The sequence below is a fragment of the Anomaloglossus baeobatrachus genome, chromosome 6 (genome assembly GCF_048569485.1).
Source record: "Anomaloglossus baeobatrachus isolate aAnoBae1 chromosome 6, aAnoBae1.hap1, whole genome shotgun sequence".
Classification (NCBI taxonomy): Eukaryota; Metazoa; Chordata; class Amphibia; order Anura; family Aromobatidae; genus Anomaloglossus; species Anomaloglossus baeobatrachus.
Window position 1 is genome coordinate 262,614,611 of NC_134358.1, and position 21,552 is coordinate 262,636,162.

Consider the following 21,552-nt stretch of genomic DNA (forward strand, 5'->3'; position numbering starts at 1 on the left):
CGAGCAGGACCCACTTACCTGGCTGACTTGCGCCTTGAAATCCAAAAAACGTGAGTCAAGAGTCCTAATTCCACCATCTTTTCGCGCCAAAACGCTGTCTTCCCCGAGAAAGCGCGCAAAGCCTAAGCCCCGCGCTTTGTCTTATGTGTGAGGCTAGAACTGGAAGTTCCCAGAAGACCACAGCACATAAGAGAGTGCTGTGAAAAGACCGAGGGGGCATATCGGAATGTAAAGAGAGCGGAAATGGAGCAGGGATGCCAGAACTCTGCGACAATGTTCCTGGAAGATGCAGTGGCAAGATGGCAAAGTGAGACTGGTCCCCAGAATGTGCTGTCTCTGGGACCGTGACATGGATAGAGGAGGAAACGGAGCAGCTGTGCAGGAGAATGCGGACGCAGTTCCCGTTTATACTGAACTACTGGACGGAAGAGATGAGGAGCTTGGCGGTGGCGGTTCGAGCCTGAGAGATTGAAATCCCACGTGAAGAGAGGGTAAGCGGTTACCCAGTCCCTATCGATTGCCCAAATTTGGCCATAGCGGCTGAGGGATCCGCACTGTCCCCACTCGCGGTGAGCACTCCACTTCCAACTACCCCTTCCTCGGCGGACGCTGAGCTGCCCACACCAACCCCAGCAGCGGAACCTTCAGTGCATCTACAAGAAGCTCTAGCTGCAGAGATCCAGATCACGACCCTCATTCTAGTCACGACACCGGTCACCCAGACACCAGCCAGACCAGACCCGGCTGCATAACCGGGCCCGTTCTCAGAGGCGGAGCACCTGGACCCTGCAACCCTTGCTGCGGACCAGTCAGTTCTTCAGTTTGCACCTACGGGAGCGGACCAAAATGTCCACCCGTTCCATTACCGTGCGGTATCCCGATGGCTGTTGGGGCTGCAGAAGTTTACTTACCATCTGTGCCAGAAACCGAAGCGCAGCCTATCGCCGACCACCGCGATGGGGGGGATGCTTGGGCGACCACTGCTGCGATTCCATACAAAAGCAATAGCCAGAGAGCAATGGCGGAGAAGAGTTGCTGCTCAGGAGCTTGTGAGTAGAAGTGCCGTCTGGGTCCGGGACTAATGGAATGGCGACCCGGTGCAGCGCTGTACCCTGGAAGGGCCGCTAATGCAGATCGATCGTGATTGCCCATTGCAGTAATGCAGCGGTTTAGAGTTAAAAATGTTACAGTACCAGTAGTTATGATGCCATAGAATTGTTAAGTATCGGTGCTTTCGTTTGTTATTTTTCATAGTTCGTTATTTTTCATATAGAAAATGTTTGTAAGTGCCTAATCAACCAGTTTTAATGAAAAGAGTGAAAGTCACCAGATTTGCAAGAAAATTGTTGAGAATGTGTACCACCGGTACATGGACTTGGTTAAGGTTTTTATATATAAGAAAATATGGACCATGGTCACAGGACTGGCGTGACCAACACAAACTTGTGTTTTGTAAAATAGTTGCACCTCCTGTGCCAACCAGAGTCGTCTAGAAGACAACACCCGGGACCTAAACCTGGTCACGGACCCGCGGATAGGTTTCCAGGGGGTCAGGTTTTTTGGGTGGTGGGTTATTGGGATCCGGGACGTTGGGACTGGACTGTCGCAGGAAGGGACTGCAATGGAGCAGGTTGAGCCTCCGTTACCAGAAATAATGGTAGCGTCCCACCGTTGGGCGACGAACTCTTGACAATTTTAGTAACGTTTAAGTAAAGTGCCTCCCCTGTGAGGGATGTAGACTGTTAATAAAAGTGTGCTAACCTGTTATATTCTTTTTTGCAGTTAAAAACAAAAATAAACCTCTGGTGTCCTGTAGCTCGGGGATGAGCTACGTTTAACTAAGGGGGAATGTGATAGCCTGGCCTATCAGGTCGTCATAGGGTATTGTGCAATCTGCCCTTCTGCACAGTATCCACTCTTCCTTGGTTACGGATCCTGGTTCTTTGGTGTTGCTAACAGCTTAGCCAGTGAAAATCCTAGGAACACTTTGCACCGTACCCACAAGACACACCATTGGGGGGCCTGAAGGGAATAGGGCCGCCCATTTGGGGGTTGGTAGGGAAAGTGACAAGGTGGAAAAGGAGTAAGGGAGTTGTGTGGTGACTGTCAAGAGAAGAGGTCAGGTTAGGAGCTGGGCTCCTGAGTACTAGGTGGCAGACATTGGTCTGGCCTGGTAGGAGCTGGAACCCCGATCGCAGGGGATTGTGTCAAGGGGCACGGACTGCCGAGGAAGGCAGCCGGTGGCCTTGAGCCATCACCGGGCAGGGGCCAGGGCCCGACGGGGTACGTGGACCCTAGGCCAGGAAGTAGCTTCACGCGCCCCGGTAATTTACTTCAAGATTCATCCCCAACCTGCTCCAAAATCAGGGTACTAGCGCACCGATGGGATAGGACTTTCCCAAACTACAGTCCAAAGAAATCCTACGCGTGAACCCTGAGAGCAAGCTCACTCCGTTAGCCATACGAGTGAGCGGGACCCAAATAGTTCCAAAGGCCACAAGCTAATACACACCAAGGACACGGATCCAGGCGTGCTCCCTCCATGCTGCAGCAGTGTTCAGAATTCTGGTTTACAAGCTATGGGTGTTATTATTCTTGCACTGAGTGAGTACGCTAAAAAAACCCTTTGCCTCTTCCCAATGGCACCCTGTCTCCGACACCTAATTGGCCCCGGGGCACAAACCCCCTACCCACGGAGGGGTTAAACATCCTGCTGCTACATCATCGCCACCGTGTTCCCCCCTCCCCAACAGCAGTGGTGGTATTCCACATTACATCGCACCGTGAGTGGCGTCACGAACTTCCAATTCCCCCTGTACATAGTTTACCCCCCATTTAAATCGAGTGGCCGCTCGACCCCCGGGTCCGGAAACCACTCGAGCCACCGCAGATCCGGATCCAAGCAGCCCGACTGCTGGCACGGGGGCGGCACACCCACACACAAAAAAAACAATTGAAAAACCCGGCCGCCCTCCCCCGAAAGTGTTCTGCTTATGGCTGGTATCATATTGGCAGAATCACAAACTGCCCAATTTACTGACTTCCATTTTAGGATAGGTTCAAGTCAAAGTCACAAACCGAACTTTATCTAAGGTTCGAATGATCCCTCGAAGGAAACCTCCAAAGATACGCTCATGTCTAGTCCTCAGCTGGTTCTTTAAACTATTTCTGAAAAGCTGGAGCATTCAAGAGAAAAACATTCCTGTCCACAATCATGCAGGCAGGCTCTGATTCATGATGACCATGGTTTGGAAAGCATGAATTGAGATACTTCAGCTTCTTATGATAAAACTGAATACAATATCATAACATGCTATAAAATCCCTCCAGAGACTCCAAATTCCATCTAAATCACTGGGTGGCCACATATAGACATATAGTATATGGCCTAATTAAGACTCAAAGAATTATAGATTATATATTGTTTTCAAAGGTTGAGCCACTGATCTAATACTACTGTATATCAAGCCAAGAGAAAAATAAAGGAAGGACATATCTATTGATCATTACTAGGCATCTTACAACCCACACATGTGGGATCCTTTGATCCCTTGTTCCCCATTTCTTCTATGTAGTATATAGTTTGCACAATACAATGGGGGACAGGTTAGCAGAACACACAATTGTGTGTTTGTGCATTAGATTATCTTCAGGCCATATTATAAGACATTTTCAGGGTTCAAAGTGATAGAAATGGTAACATTTAACTATGAGATTTCCAATCTGTTTTCTCTTGCATGAACATCATCTAAACTGCTGAAGGGGTTCTCTCACTATTCACAATATGGCAACTGTTTTCAGATGAGAAGTGGCCACATATTGGTTACCGTCCAAGACAAAAAAGGGACCCTGTGAAAAACAATATATGGGCCCTTTGCATCCCAAGAGATCATCAAAATGCACATTTCCACCTGCTTTGGGGCAGAAATGGGTCCCCTGACCTGTCAGGCGCCTGTGTGACAGGTGGCACCAATGATATGTCCGCCCCTGGTCCAACATACCGTAAAATGGAAGATGTAACGGGAACTTGTGAGGGCAATGTGAATGGCTTTTTGAGAAACATTATGACTAGCATGCTATTGTGAAAAGAACTCTGGCTGACCCACTGTACTCTGTGGTTAGGAATTGGAGCATCGGTGGCAGGCACACTGTTAAAAGTGAAATGTTATGAAGAACCTGTATGTAGCTCATTGATATGAGGAATCTGTACTTCGTACACAGTTAGCAGAGCATCTGTTATAAAACATCTTTAGCTATTATATTGTATTTAGGATACCATTTGTTAATACGCAGCTGTGAAAACATCTGTAATTTAGACTAATGTAGAGGATTCTTTGGTTTGATCCCCCTAAAAATGACTTATGAAAAATATGCAAGACTAAAAGCATACTTATAGTTTTAAGAGACTTTGCAGAATAAGCTATTCTGTGTGTACATCAGGAATAACATTATTTCTAGCCATTATATGACTTGCAGCCTGAATTTTATCTAGTTTTTTACTTCTGAGGATTCTAACTTTTACTTCTTTCTTAGCAAGATGGTGGCGCATAACTGCTATTATGTCCCCTATACTCAGTACACAGACATGAGGGATTTCTTATCTGCTGTCTCTTTATGGCAAACGTTCAGACGCAGCAGCATCAACGATATTATATAACAGAACTGAGCAGTGTAGCTGTGACTCCATTAATATTTTAGTAATACATTTTTAAACAAAAGCAGCAGCCCTATCTTTTTGCCTGAGCCTCTCTCACTTTGCTTCTCCCTTTTCCTGCCCTTCTCCTCCCTAGATTTCAATAATCGCACCCCTAAATGAGCTGGCTCTTCAACTTCTTTTATCAAGATTAAGGTTTTTACACTGATTAATGAGTGCAGATGGCAGAGGAGAGGAGACATGACTTATACGTGTAGAAATAATAACAATTCTCTAGTAAAATATATTAAAAGTTTGTAAAACTTGTTTAACTGGTAGCGGTGGTGGTGGTAGGGGCTGCAAGGAAGTTCTTTATTAATTCTAGCAGGTATGTAACAGTAAGCAAGAGTGAAAGGTAAATTTCAAGATGGATAGATGATAATGGAAAGCAGCACGATTAAAGAGGGATAAATGAACAGATAATACTTATAGGGGGCTGTGGGGCCCTATAAATGTCTATGTGTGTGTCAACTGTGGAGACATACTTATACTGTTTAAGGGAGCTGTGTATTGCTTCATAATGTGTGTATATTTGGCTCCATTATACAGTACTGTGTGTGGGGGTTTGCATGGGGGGCTCTAGATGCAAACATATTATGTGGGTTGCTGTGGGGGCATGATATTCAGTTTTGGGAACTATGACAGACATTATAAATGTATGGGGGACATCATATTCTGAGCTCAAGGCTGTAGGGGACATCAATCTATGTGTGGGCCATAATACTTTGAAAGGGGGCTGTGGTGTCCATCATAAAATATGTGGGGGATATCACACAGTGTGGCGTGTTAAGGGAACATTATACTGTATGGGGAAGTCTGTGTGGGGCAACATACTACGTAGGGGACTGTAGGGGCAATCATATTGTTGGAAATCTGAGGGGATATGGAGGTCATCATATGGTGGGGTGTTGTGCATGCCATCATACTGTGCGGGAAAAACATGAAGTCATCATACTGTATTGGGGGTTACTGTGAGGAACTCATAATGTGAGCCTCACACTGTGTGGAGTCAATTTGGGGGCATCATGCTGTGTTCAAGTCACTGTGTGGATACCATACAGCGTGCATCATTCTGTATTAAGTGGCAGTGGAGGCATGATAATGAATTGGGGGCATGTGAGATATCATACTGTTTTGGTTTCATTCTGGCAGCATCATTCTGTGTTGGTGCACTGTGGGGTCATCATAATCGGTATGGGAGGTATTATGTGTTAATTTACTGTCACTGTTAAGGTAAGGGGGTTTGAGGTATTACTGTATATAAGCGCCATGAAAGAAGTATCATAGTGGGTGAGAACACTAAGGGGTACTTTGCACACTACGACATCACAAGCCGATGCTGCGATGCCGAGCGCGATAGTCCCTGCCCCCGTCGCAGCTGCAATATCATGGTGATAGCTGGCGTAGCGAACATTATCGCTACGCCAGCTTCACATGCACTCACCTGCCCTGCGACATCGCTCTGGCCGGCGACCCGCCTCCTTATTAAGGGGGCGGGTCGTGTGGCATCATAGCGACATCACACGGCAGGCGGCCAATAGAAGCGGAGGGGCGGAGAGGAGCGGGATGTAAACATCCCGCCCACTTCCTTCCTTCCGCATAGCCGGCGTGAGCCGCAGGACGCAGGTAGGAGATGTTCCTCGCTCTTGCGGCTTCACAAACAGCGATGTGTGCTGCCGTAGCAACAAGGAACAACATCGTAACATCGGTCATTTCCAAATTATGGATATGACAGACGCTACACCGATGATACAATTACGATGCTTTTGCGCTCGTTAATCGTATCAAAAAGGCTTTACACACTACGATATCGCCTGCAACGGCGGTTGTGCGTCACTTTCAATTTGACCCCACCGACATCGCACCTGCGATGTTGTAGTGTGCAAAGTGCCCCTAAGGGGCTATAAATACAATCAGAATTACTGTCTAAACTAAATGTGTCTTTTAAAGGGAAACTGTCAGGTGGAATATGCACCCAGAACCACAAGCAATTCTGGGTGCATATTGCTAATCCCTGCCTAACCGTCCCTGTATACACTAGCATAGATAAAGGGATCTTTAGATAAGGTATTTCTAAAGATCTTTTCTCGTATGCTAATGAGCAAGGGCAGTAGCCTCAAAGGCGTTACTTCCCTTGCTAGTCACCCCCATTAGCATGTTAGTACACTCCTGTGGGCCTGCTAAGATGCTAATGAATGCACAGCATCAGAGGAGATCTCACTCACCTCTCTGCTGCCAATGCCACTTGATGCTGGATTTCAGCTCAGTGCGCATGACCCTGGAGGTTCAGTCATGTGCACTACTTCAGTTTTGAAGCCAGGACGCGCACACCCGGCTTCATAGTGCTCATGACCCAAACTCTGATTATCCTCTGACGCTACCATTCATTAGCATGTTAGTACGCCCATAGGGGTGTATTAACATGCTAATGGGGGTGACTAGCAAGGGAAGCAACACCCTTGGGGCTACTGCCCTTGCTCATTAGCATACGATATATGATCTTTAGAAATAGTTTTTCTAAAGATCTGTTTATTTATGCTAGTGTATACAGGGACGGTTAGGCAGGGATTAGCAATATGCACCCAAAACTGCTCGTAGTTCTGACATTTTCCCTTTAAAGTTTAGAAGTAGGTCTGTCTTTGACTTTGTCTATATGTGTTGTGACCCCAACTACTCTACTGCATATTACAGTGAAAATAATGTGTAATAAATAAATAAATAAAAGTAGCACTTGCGTTTTATGCCAGTATCACATCGCATAAGATGTGCAGTATATAGCTTATAATTTGTAGTAGTGCACTGGGTTGTCAAATAAACTTTTGCTGCCTCTCACAAACCAAGTTTTGTTTTATTTAGCACATTTAAATAATTCATCTTTAAATAAACTATTGTGACAAGTATCTTTCCTCTGGAGTCCTAGTTAGCATGTTAGTGTAATTACTATTAAATTTATATTCACCATATGGAGGATGTTGTCAATCATTAAAAAGGTGCTAAAATACAAGTATAAAGATGCCACTTTTGATTAGAATCTTACGGGATATGTAGGTCTACAAACATAAGCACAAGTGACATTTGTTATTTAGAGAGGGACTCACATACTGATACAGTATATTGAATGTTGAATGTTTATTGGGTTTCATAGAAATGATCCTACCTAATGCTGTAAAGGGGAAAACTTTCTGTGGTCACTGGGTAGCTCTAAAGAGGGCTACCATAAACAGGCTTGGCACTCCATATTCCAGAGCAGTGGTTACAAAGACCTTATCTTTTAACTCCTATACATGGTCCCAGACTTAACAGGGACCCCTAGGCTCGAGCCCTGGATTTAGCTGCTGATCTTTGGTGCGAGCTGGCAAGAACAATGGTCTGATAGCCAAGTTATAACCAGTAGGTCAATACAGGAACAAAATCACAAGGTAGAAGATTACTCAAAAAAACAAGCCATGGTTAAAATTAGGAATCTCTAAAGGAAGCCAGAAGAAAGATACTGATCACTTCTCAAGGAGCAGTTGAACTATAGCTGGCAGTGGACAGTAGGATTTCAGCATCAGTCATAGCCTGCAGCACCACTCAAACCAAACAGCAGTTAATACTATATTCCTCTGTATGGATGGGACTACAAGTCCCAAATGAGACAAAGCGACAACTGTTGCCTCACATCACCAGAAACGAGAGTGCGGCGCCGCTTGGCAAAAAATGCTGGAAAGGCAGACTCTGATACCGATGTCACAGAACCTTCCCCCCCTTCTTACAGGGGAACTTTCAACCCGATATGGAATCTTTTGATCAGATTGTCAGCATTGATGTTACTAGCCAACAGCTAGTGGGAGGGTGTATTTGTCATCAGGGCTAGCATTCCTGACTTGGGTGCTGCCCTTGTAAGGGCGGAAGCAATTTCTGCAGGGGCACGACAGGGGCAGGGAACTTGTATTCTTGTTGCTCCCCCCCCACTCCCCCTAAGGTCTGGTTTGACCTGCTTCTGCCTTGGATTTTCCGGTGGTATCTGATCTCATCAGGAGAAGAACTGGGTGAGATCTTTCTGTTTATTATTATTTTCATGCACTGCACTGCACTTTACTATATCGTGTTTTAGACTAATGAAATTAAAAGTTATATTTTAATTCTAAATCCTTGCTTGCACTTATACTCTAATTGGGATTTGGGCTGTACTGCTTTGCCATTGCGGCAGGATTGCTTTTTACTTACTAGCCAACACCCACAATCTTTCCTCTGGTCCATAACCCTTCAAAGGAACAAGGTATTGAAGAGATCCTTTTAAAAACTGAGAGTCAAGGATCCTCTGTACCTCATACTCAAGACTGCCCCTGACTAGGACAAGAGAAGGAGGATTACTGACAGGGTAAACAGGCTAACGGTATAGCTTAAGCAGGGATTAATTAACTACATTAGGTATATGGAATGAACAGTAGATTTTTAAATTGAAGGCTACATGATTGATGATTTCAATAATTTCATATGGACCAATGAATTTTGGCCCTAGTTTACTGGAGGGAACCTTAAATTTAATATTTCTGGTGGATAATCACACCTTGTCCCCAACCCATGAACAAGGTCCATAAGACCTTCTTCTTTTTGATGAAAAGGCCTGTTTACCCTGTGCTCACTTCAAATTTTCTTCTATCTTGACCAGATTAGCTTTAACTTGTTAGCATACTTTACGAGCTCAGGGGTATGCAATTTGGAAGTGGAACCAAAGCGAGGGTGATACCCAAGATTGAAGAAGAATGGGGGAATCTTTATACATATCTGATTGTTTATGGTGAATTTGGCAAAAGGCAGAAATTCCACCCAGTCAGACTGATGGTCAGAGATATAACACTGATGAAATTGTTCAAGTGTCTTCTTATCTTCTTATCACGTTCAGTCTGACCATTGTGTCTCTGTATTGTAGGGAGATGAAAAAGACAATTCAATTTTGATCTTTTCACTGAATGCCCTACAGAACTTGGAAACAAACTGAGTTTCTCGATCAGAAAACTGAGACTTTATAATCTATCTATATTAGCAATTCACTAAACGTGGCATGGTCGTGTGGCAATACACTATCCCAATAGTTAACTTTATCAATTAGTAGTGTATTACAGGGAAGGAAGTAATAGCCTGGCTAATTTAGATGCTGCTCCAGAATAAATGTCTGTTCCTCAGTCTCTGGTTCTTGATGTCCAACCTTTGGGGCTTGATCACGTAGACTGATTCTCTTCAAGTGATGATGTTCGGCCTTTGAGTTTCTGTTGCGACTATATTCTGTCTTTAGGTTTCTTTGGCAATGATATTCAGTCTTCCAGTTCCTCTGGTGATAGTATGTAGTCTTCAGATTCCTTTGGCAATGGGATGCAGTTTTTGGGTTCCTCTGGATTCACCTGCAGATGACACAGGTCTGCTCTGCTATGCACATGTCCATTCTCCTGGTGAGTTTGGTGCTACCTCCGCCTTCTCCCTTCCGGCCCAGCCTTTTATATTTGGTAACTGCACCACAGTTGTCACATAACTTGGTGATACCATCTAACTCTTCCCTCGACATTCCATACAGATTGGTTCCTGGTGACCCTGATCCACTGGCAGATGGCGACATCAGTATACAAATGCCATGGAGCACTGACTATGAGTATCTTCTGACTACCCCCTTACAGTTATAATATTCTACACTCTTTCGATTTAATTTCCCTTTCTCCAGCTTATTTCATGACCTCTAATTCATTGGCTGTCATTGTCAAAGAAATGTTAACTCTCTAACAATGTCAGTAAAAACTTGTACTTGATGATGAGATGCTTCTTAAGTTGGTTGAATGATGGATCATTATCATTAAATGAATTACCGACTGTTCTGGATGGGTCTGCACTTACACTCTGCTGGTGAAGGGCACGACTAAATATTCTAATTATCTATTACTTGAAGGACAGATCCTCAATCGTTTGTAGGGTTATGGGGAGATAAGGTATGCACACCAGTGACTATGTAAGGGGTGCTTCACACACAGCGAGCTCGCTGCCAAGATCGCTGCTGAGTCACGCTTTTTGTGACGCAGCAGTGACCTCATTAGCGATCTCGCTGTGTGTGACACTGAGCAGCGATCTGGCCCCTGCTGCGAGATCGCTGCTCGTTACACACAGTGCTGGTTCGTTTTCTTCAAAGGCGCTCTCCCACTGTGACACACAGATCGCTGTGTGTGACAGCGAGAGAGCGACAAATGAAGCGAGCAGGGAGCAGGAGCCGGCGTCTGGCAGCTGCGGTAAGCTGTAACCAAGATAAACATCGGGTAACCAAGGTGGTTACCCGATATTTACCTTAGTTACCAGCCTCCGCCGCTCTCACGCTGCCTGTGCTGCCGGCTCCGGCTCTCTGCACATGTAGCTGCTGTACACATCGGGTTAATTAACCCGATGTGTACTGTAGCTAGGAGAGCAAGGAGCCAGCGCTCAGTGTGCTCGGCTCCCTGCTCCCTGCACACACAGCTAAGCGGTGTGCGCTGGTAACTAATGTAAACATCGGGTAACCATACCCGATGTTTACCTTAGTTACCAGTGTCCGCAGCTTCCAGACGCCGGCTCCGTGCAAGCGCAGCGTCGCTTGCATGTCGCTGCTGGCTGGGGGCTGGTCACTGGTCGCTGGTGAGATCTGCCTGTTTGAAAGCTCACCAGCGACCATGTAGCGATGCAGCAGCGATCCTGACCAGGTCAGATCGCTGGTCGGATCGCTGCTGCATCGCTAAAGTGTGAAGGTACCCTAAGGGGAATACATGTAATAGCAGAAACTGCTGTGTGAATACTGTCATGAAAAATTCAATAGCTATATGTAAGAATGAAATGTGAAAAATGGAATCTGCATTACTGCCATGAATATATGAATAAAGAGAAATTTAGCTACTGAATTGATCAATGCAATAGAGCCCCAACACTACGCCAAAGTATTTCTCTACGTTGGGGTCCCTAGCTTATGTGTGTCCTCTCATGCAGTTAAAAAACTTACCGTGTATGGGAAGCTGAGACCCAGGCTATATATACGATGTGGATTGGCAATAGGTGTGTATGGGGAGGGTTCACAAACGAAAAACTACTAACAAATAAGAAATAAGATGGGTCTGCACTTACACTCTGCTGGTGAAGGGCACGACTAAATATTCTAATTATCTATTACTTGAAGGACAGATCCTCAATCGTTTGTAGGGTTGGCATTGAATAAAATATAGTTCATGGTTACATATGAAAGTTCTATAGAATTCTATGAAAGTAAGGATTACCTTTTTCACAGTGATGACTCCAACTTGGTATGTTGGGTCTGTTGTAACATCAAACATATCAAGATCATCTCCGTCTATAATGGTGTATTTCATTTCTGCATTGACTCCTTCGTCTAAGTCCATTGCCAGAACTCTACCAACAGTGGAGTTCACAGGGTTTGACTCTAAAACATTCATTTGGTAGTGTTCTGATAGAGAGAGAATCAGACAGATAATGAAAAATGAGGAGAAAGGAGAGTAGAGGAAGGTATAGAGAGAAGGGAGAATTAAAAAAAAAAAGAGAAGAGAGGTAAAAAAAGAGGATAACAGTGAGGGAGGAAAGAGAATACGAAAAAGATTCAAGACACAAGAAAATGAGATTGAGAGTAAAGAAAGAAGAGAGCAGGGATCAAAGAGATTGTGAATAACAGAGTGATAAAGGAAAGAAGAAAGAGAGAAAGAAGAAAGAGAGAAAAAAGAAATATAACAGAGGAGACAAGTGTTGGTAGAGAGGAGTGACAGAATAGAGGAAAATATGGTGAGAATATTTAGCGGTAGAGATTGACCAGAGAGCCGAAGAAGAGAGGAGAATGGGAGAGCAGGAGAAAAGAATAGAAAGATGAAAAGAAAGAGTAGAAGAATGGGGAAAGATAAGCGTGATGGAGAAGAAAGAAAGAAAGAAAGAAAGAGAGAGAGAGAAAGAAAGAAAGAAAGAAAGAAAGAAAGAAAGAAGGAAAGAAAGAAAGAAAGAAAGAAGGAAAGAAGGAAAGAAGGAAAGTTAGCAGGGGGAAAAAAAATTGAAAGCATATTACAAATAATAGTACAAGAAATACATTTTCATTGATTTATACATTTCTCCTCGTTGCTTCCTCCGCAACAGTCTGATTGCTAACCTCAGGTCAATCCCTTACATATAATTTATGTTCATAATATTAAATCCCCTTCTGAGGACAAGTACACCTGCATGGATCAGCATGATATGTCTGGTCAGTTGCTGTGAGTTACAAGAAAGTAAATATATAGCAATTATGGAGTCGTCAGATTTTTTGAAAATAGGAAATTCTGGTTGTGCGAGGCCCTAAAGTCTTAGCCAGCACTAGCATTAGCATGCGCTACATCTTGTGTAATGCTTCATGAAGCTCCAAGAATGATTTTTTTCACTTTCAGTGGTTTTCTCCCGTAAGTTATCACTGAGGGTCCTAGTGGTGATATATTCTATGTTCAGCCCATTTTAGACAACCTCATGTTCTGTTTTTGCTTAGCAGTAACAGATGAAGGTGCACAGTGTGCACAATTATTAGGCAATTTTATTTAATTTTTGCTAATTAATTTTCTTATTGAACAAATAAAGTGCTGTTGGTCAATCCAAAAGGTTAATAAACATTAAACCTGAATATTCAAGAAAGTAAAAGGGAGGTTTTTCCTTTCTTAGAAGAATATCTATGTCAGCATAATTATTGGGCAACTATAAATGTGCCGAATTATTATGCAGCCAAATGAAAAATGTCATGCTTCTCCTCTTATTTGTTTAGTTTCATCTGTTAAAATGAGAATAACAATCAAATTACTTCATGTAAAAATTTTGATTTTTGACATTTTTTTTTTAAAAAATGGCAAACCAAATTCAAATTAAATAGTGTTTATCATGTCACCAGTGTTTTTCGTCTATAGGTCATTAATTTCCATTATAATAAGGTACTGATGGGAGCACAGCTCTGTATTGTTCGTTTTGTACAAATTGATCTTTGATAAGAACATTTTAACCACTTAATGACCCATGACATGCTATGTGTGTCATGGGTCGTCTCCCAGGCTTTGATGTGGGCTCGCATGCAGAGTCTTCATCTTTGTCTGCACATGACGGCTGAGTAAATCAGCTGACGTGCTTCTAACGGCCATGGGTAAATCAGAAATCTGCCCGCAGCTGTTAACCAGTAAAATCCCCTTGTCAATCACGACGATCCTCCTATGAACACAGGCTATGAGACGGCATTCATAGGAGATAGTGATTTTTGCTATAGAGGAGTGCTGACGCTAATGCACTGCTCTCTATATAGCACAAGCGATTGGATAGTCACAACTTTAAGGCCCCTAAGGATCCTAGTAAAAATAGTAAAAACTAAAAGAAAAAGTTTTTAAAAACATGAAAAAAAATAAAAAAAAAAACACAAAAGTTCAAATTACCCCTTTTTGCCCCATTGAAAATAAAATAATAAAAAATGCAAATACTTGGTATTGCTGCATTCAGAATTGTCAGGTCTAGCAAAATATAAAGCAAAGCAATCCAATCAGTAAACAGCGTAACAAGAAAAAAATCAAAATGCCAGAATTGCAGGGTTTTTTTGGCAGCTGCAATAACAGAAAAAAAGTAATAACTGGCTATCAGAACATGGTACCTACGCCAAAATAATATCACTAAAAACAGCAGCTCGGGGCGCAAAAAACAAATCCTCACTTAGTCCAAAATCCCCAAAATTGAAAACATTAGGGCTTTCTGAATGTTGTAACACAAACCAGATTTATTTATTTATTTTTTAAATGTTTTACTTTTTTTTCATCACTTAAATAAAACCAAAGATGTACATGTTTGGTGTCTACATAATTTTCCTGACCTGGAGAATTATACTGCCAGGTCAGTTTTATGGTAAAAACAATGCTGTAAATAAAACCCCTAAAAGCAAATACAGAATTTTACTTTTTTGCCACACTTGGAATTTTTTTCCCGCTTACAATTACATCATATAATAGATGTTGTCATTCAAAAGCACAACTCATCCCGCACAAATAAGCCCTCATATGGCTATATCAACGGAAAAATAAAAAGGTTATGGCTCTTGGAATAAGGTTGGAAAAAAACAAAAACTCAAAAATGAAAAAATCGCCCTGTTCTTAAGGGGTTAATAAAGTTTTCAGTTCAGTAATTGATGAACTTGCTCTTAGCAATTTGTTAGGATGAAACGTTTCTAAAGTTTTTTTCTCTAGATTCCAAGCTTGAAGGCTTCAGAAAAGAATTGAACAATATAACACTGCTTTACGGTTTCTACTCAGTACCAAAGCCTTGTCAGAGTGTTAACTTGGCACTTATAAAGTAAAATCTTTTTTTATTTAGTTAACCTCCAGTCATTGCAAAGTAATTAATATTTTGTAACAGATTTCATTACTTTATTTTTCAACCTTTTTTCCCAAACACTATGCCGTGGTACTAATTCAATGCCCAATTGATGCTCCTTTAGAATCCACTTTCAAATGCTGCTGAGCAAGAATCAGTTAAAGGGAACCTGTCAGGTGCAATATGCATCCAGAACCACGAGCAGTTCTGCGTGTAGATTGCTAATGCTTGCCTAACTGTCTCTGTATACACTAGCATAGATAAAGAGATCTTTAGAAAAAGTATTTTAAAAGATTCTTTATAATAATATGCTAATGAAGCCAGCGACAAGTCCTAAGGGCATTATATCCCCTGACTAGTCTGCCCTCTTAGCATGTTAGTATGCCCACAGGGGCAAGCTAACATGCTATTCATTGCAGCATCACCAGTGGTGACGTGCGTATCTGTGTTCTCTGTGACCACTGTGATCTGAATACCTGGCACTTCCAGTCATGCACAGTATGAAGCCGGGAGTATGCGTCCTGGCTTCACAGAGGTCTACTGTGCATGACCGGAAGTGTTGATCATTCAGAAGAGTGGTCACAGCGAACACAGGTACGCGTGTCACCGCGGGTGATGCTGCATTGAATAGCATATTAGTACACCCCTGCAGGCGTGCTAAAATGGTAAGAGGGCTGCTAGTCGGAGATATAACATATAACGCCCTTCGGACTAGTCCCAGTGCTCATTAGCATAAGATGAAAGAGTTTTAGAAATACTTCTTCTACAGATCTCTTTATCTATGCTAGTGTATACAGGGACGGTCAGGCAGGGAATAGCAATATGCACCCAGAACTGCTTGTAGTTCTGGGTGCATTTTGCACCTGACAGGTTCCCCTTAACTATTTCAAACAGTCGGTGTATGGGACCTTTCCTTTCTATGTACAGATGTATGGAGAAGAGAGTCTCAGAAAGGGACAGTCCTCTGCTACAAACTCCTGGAATAGAGTGTACTGATTGTTGCTGAGCAGCAGTTGTAAGGAGTATCTAAAGAGGCTGTACCAAAACAGTTCTTCAGCATGGTGCAAATAAGGTAATGAAATATCTCATCTTTGCAATATCTGGAGGATAATTAGTAATAAAGGAAAGGTTAGTTACTAGGGATGATCGAATACCTCAAATATTCGGCTTTGCAAATATTTTTTGAATGGGTCGCCGCTATTCGACTATTTGCGAATATTCGATGCGCAATGTAAGTGTATGGGAAACCCAAATAACAACTATTCGGAACTATACAGGATTCCCATAGACTTACATTGCGCATTGAATATTTGCATATCTGTGACCTATTTGGAAGATATTCGCGAAGCCGAATATTTGAGGTATTCTATCATCCCTATTAGTTACTCTTTAAAGTTCCTAATTAAAAACATGTCAGTTTAAAGCTGAAGAAACAATAAACTACTTCTAATGATGCACTTACTTTGAGGAAATCTGGGTGGGTTGTCATTCACATCACTGAGAGTGATATTAACAGTGGTGGTCCCAGCTAAGCCCCCCAACTGTCCACCCATGTCTTTGGCCTGGATAATCACTTCGTAGTACTCTTTTGCTTCTCGGTCCATGTTTGTTAAAGCTGTTCTAATTATTCCTGGAGGAGATAAAAGAGGCAGCATTACATTACGCAAAGTTCTTTTAAATCTTTAATGAAAGAGTGCACTTTTACAACAGACAAAGACAGGAGAAGAAACGTTGATACTGTAGAAATGTCCTGCGGAAAATCTATTGATATCCTTCCATATGGCAGTATTTCATTTAGATTGGCAGATGTAAATGTCCAGATGCTAAAATTACCTAATCAATGTAATTTCTGTACAATATCCAATTAAACGACTCAAAGTGCTGTGTACTTAAGTACGGCAATAGTCATAAAGACACTTCACATCATTTGGAAAATAATTATCAGTTCTGTAATGACAGACTGCACACAGATTAGTTTCATGCTCACAAATCTTTAGACTTTCCAGTCGTGTGAGTAACCGGTAATTCTTTGCGGAAAATAACTGATATTTGGACCTGCTACACCAAGTTCCGCCAATAGGTGGCAGCAATGCTTCTCGAAAGAACGGTGGCTGAGCGCTGCCCGTATAATTAGTGCATGACTGAGTTGCTTGATTTACACTAAAGCTACTGAGATGTGTTTGCTCTTCCTGAAAAGACTATCATAAGCCTGACCTCTTCATAGGATATTTCCCCAAAGATCAAGATTTTTTTTTCGGAATGTCTACTTTCGTTTTGTATAAGAACATGAAACTACTTTCTCCGCTGACATCCCGGACTGTGGAGAATTTCAATTAGATAGCTCCCCCGTATGATAAAAAGCACAATGTCTGAGCTCCGAAATCCAATTGTCTGAAAAATATTGATAGTACGAGCACAAATGCCACTGTATAATTAAAAAATGGCCAAAAATAAATTCAAATATTACATTTACTGTGTACTTTCTAAAATTTGAATATACAGTATATTAAAAAAGTGAGTACACCCCTCACATTTTTGTAAAATTTTATTATGTCTTCCCATTGGACAACACTGAAGATATGACGTTATGATATAATGTAATGTAGTCAGTGTACAGCTTGTATAACAGTGTAAATTTGGTGTGCCCTCTAAATAACTCACAGTGTGAAAGATATACTGAAATATTTGCAAAAATGTGAGTGGTGTACTCACTTTTGTGTTATACTGTTTCAGACAGTAGATCAGATGATCCATAGATTTATAGAAAATGCCTGTTTTAGACCCGATGTAGAGATCAAGCTTTCTGGTACACGCTGTGCAGAGCAGTGACCTCCAACAATCGGGGTGGAAGAGGAGCAATATTCCTGCACAGATCAAAATAAGCAGTCTCTATGGACTGGATATGAAGAACCTCTGTACAGAGATCTGTGTATATATTCCTTATGTGCAGAGATAGTATTAACCCCCACAGCCTGGACATATTTTAATGAACATTTTTATTCTCTGAAACTGTAAATGTATATGTATTATAATATATGTGCATTGATATTCTCACGGATTGCCATCCTCCCTGGTTTCCAGTATAGCTCTGGTTCTCTTCTCACTTATGCGATTCCTACTCCGACTTCCTAAATCACATCAGGGTCCATGTGTGAGTAGGAAGACGTTTTTGCAATGTAAGGCTATGTGCCCACGGGACTCTGTACCCGTGGATTTTGCCATGTAAAACCTGCTGATTTATCAGAATTTTCTAGATAAATCCGCAGGTTTTAGCAAGTACAGACACTCCCCATGTTATCCTTTGGGACATGGGGGGTGTCTGTATCCATGCTGCGGTATATGCGGCTGCGGAATATGCTGCGGATCTCCTACAGCCGCACGTAACTGCATGTCAATTATTCCTGCAGAAATACCTGCGGAATTCCTGCCCCTCCACTATGGAGATAGAGGCCGGGACTTTCGCAGGTAAGTCGCACGAATGTCCGCAGTTTTACCGCAGCTTTTTAGCTGGAATCCCGCAGCTATGTATAGCTGCGGATTCCAGAGAGCTGCTGCGGGAAACATGCGGACATACCAGCGGATATATCCGCGGGTACAGAGTCCCATGGGCACATAGCCTAAGCCTATGGAATCTCATTCTGATGCTCCATAGGTTTACACTGTAAAAACGATTTATGGCTCACTCATAGATCCCAATGTGATCCATGGATTCCAAATAGAAGTCATATAGCACAGAAGAGGGCTGAAAATGGTGACCAGTAAGTATACTTTTAGAGCCAAAATGTCTTTGGAAGCTGAGTGCATTAGATCAGGGTTGGGGGTTGGATTGAGCTGGGCCAGTCCGAGCCTGCATGATGACAGCGTGTCATAACAAACAAATAGTGAGGTCCGGGAGACTGAACATGCTTTGGGTACCCCTTGCCTGCCAACCCTGTCTTATGATTGGCCAGCCAATGGGACTCCTTAGTATACCCGTTAGATGCAATGGCTGGATGACGCACAGTGCACAGCATTAAGAAGAAGGACCACCTCTAAGCTTAATGCACACTATTCAATGTATGACTGTATATTGTAACCTTATATGCTCCCTTTGGAGGAGCTGCAGGTACACAGAATTTTATATTTTTAATCTTTTATGTCTATGTACTGGAGCTTTTAAATAAAAAAAAGGGAAAAAAACATGGTTTTTATCACTGATTGCAGTGTCAGGGTGCATGCAAACGTCACACTATATATTATAGATGACACAGCAGCACCACTGGATGTTAGTGAAGAGGCAGTATATACATTTACATGTACTATGTTAAGATACAGTAATTCACTTAAAAACGGACAAAAAGTCAACAGCCCACCCTTAAATTATACATATGGAATAATTTATTTGGATGTGATCTTGGTTGGCAGAAATTAAATTTTGATGCCTTAGGTATCAATGCTCAGCTACTCTAGATAACTGGAAAACCCTGGAAGCCATAAACAGTGGATCATTTTTGGAATATTTCCTTGTGATTCTCCTACTATCCTTGTTGAGTGTCATAGTTAAGTGTATATTAGACATGACTGAATCACGCAAATTTAAGAGGGAAATTTGATTTTCATCCCTGTTACTTGCTCTGAATTGAACTTTCCTTATTATCTTTTGGGGTATCTCTGAACCCCAGGAAATAAGAATTCAGAACTTAAAAAACAACAAACAAAAAATGAATGTATCACTAGTGATGGAAGAGAATGCTCGGCTCTGCTCGGTATTTGATCGAGCATCGGGGTGCTTGGGCACGCTCAGTGCTCTATTGAGTACCATGGATGCTCAAACTAAATATCTGAGTTTCTGTTCTGTTACCTGCCTTGACACATCTTCTAACCACCACAGTCCCAATCTTCCTTATGCATCAGGTAGCTGACATCGCCTGGCAACTTCCGTTTCATGTCCGTCATCCAAATGTTCCTTGCGGCCAAAGTAACAGTGCGGTTAGTTTCGCTAAAGTCCCCATTCCATAAAAGAGAGAGATTTATTTTCCAGTACGGGTACTCGAGATGAACTCAGTTACTTTGGCCAGGTGGGAACATTTGGATCGAGCACATGGAACGGAAGTTGCCAGGTGATGCAAGCTGCTCATGAATGATGAGGACTCTGGTGGTCGGGAAAACTGAAAGGAGGTTTCCAGGTGATGTCTGCTGCCTGCTGCATGTGAATGACCGGGAATGGTGACGAGTGTAACAACCCACATCTTTGGGAAATATATGCTTGATTTACCCTTTTACTCCAAATTGTGCTTGGCACTCAAGTTGAGCATTTCCAAGGATCAAATATGCTTGATTCTAGTATCGAGCACCCAATTTTGTGCTCACTCATCACTAATGCTCACCTCTCTGCTCACCTGTTTTGCCTTCCCTGTAGCCCGCCGTCCAGTCCTCTGTGCCTCTTCTCTTAGCCTTTCTCCATCACACTGATCCTTTTAGGCCTGACTGACTGTATGCTGGGACTTCCAATGCCAACTAGGCAAAAAGAAGAAGTGCAGAGGATCTGATGGCAGGTTGCAGGGATGGTGGGGCAGGTGAACGATGAGGTGTTATTTTTTTTCTTATCTTTTTTTACACGTTTTCTATGGTTGAACAAAATGCTGGTCACAGTTTGCTGCCATTTTGATGAGTACATGAAGAAAATTAAAAAAAAAAAAAAAATTTACAGAATACAAATCCTTGTCAAATTTGAGGAGAATTCACTTTTACTCAAATAAATTCCCTCATCCCTAGCGGCCATGTTTGTTGACAATTAGGTTGACATTTTTCGTGTTTAGTTCTTTTGCATTCGCGGTAGGAATCTGGCAGCTGCTCCCTCCAGTCCTTTCCCACCTGTAAAAAGATTAATACGCACATTTGGCCAAGTCTACCATGCATGTTATTGTACGGCTTGATGGTGTTAATTGCCGGCCAAAGATCTTTTAGCCGGTAATTATCTTATGTCTCTGGCAGGAAAATAAATCAGACTTTACTGTAGGGTCAGTAAACACTGAATGAAGCACCTAAGCAATAAGTTAGCCATGTTCCAAAAATGATTGAAATCATGTAAGCCTGATTGGCCGGCTGTTTAATTAGGCAAGCTTTTAGCTCCGTCACAATAATGTGCTGAAGAGGAAGCATTGTTTCCATGGTACCTGAGAACAGATGTTTCCCGCTCTGTATATATACAACCATCAGTGAACATAATGATACAGAAGAGAGGTCTGCGTTCGTAAAGAATTTTCATTGCATTTAACCAAATAATAAGCGCATAAAACAAATATGCGCTCCATATTCAACCTCATACATCCTAAAACAACAAACACCTTCACCATACCAACAACATGGACGGCTGCTGTTCCAAAAGTCATAGTCAAGTGCATTACAGAAGGGAGACGTCTCCTGAGATTTGTGAAAATCTCAATTGAAAATCAAACAATTTATGTGTATGAAATATTAATGCTTTCTCTAAATGGCATGACTGAAGTTTCATTTGCACCGGAATGATC

At 42.4% G+C, this 21,552-nt stretch overlaps 1 protein-coding gene across 1 annotated transcript in view; it reads right to left on the reverse strand.

Annotated features, from left to right (window-relative positions):
* CDH20 (cadherin 20) overlaps window positions 1–21,552 on the reverse strand; it is a 759,598-nt gene that overhangs the window by 44,684 nt on the left and 693,362 nt on the right. Inside the window, exons 7-8 of the mRNA XM_075314847.1 lie at window positions 16,506–16,673; window positions 11,956–12,143 (exon numbers count right to left, since the gene is read on the reverse strand). Coding sequence (XP_075170962.1) covers window positions 11,956–12,143; window positions 16,506–16,673 — 356 coding nt within the window. The remainder of the gene's footprint in view (window positions 1–11,955; window positions 12,144–16,505; window positions 16,674–21,552) is intronic.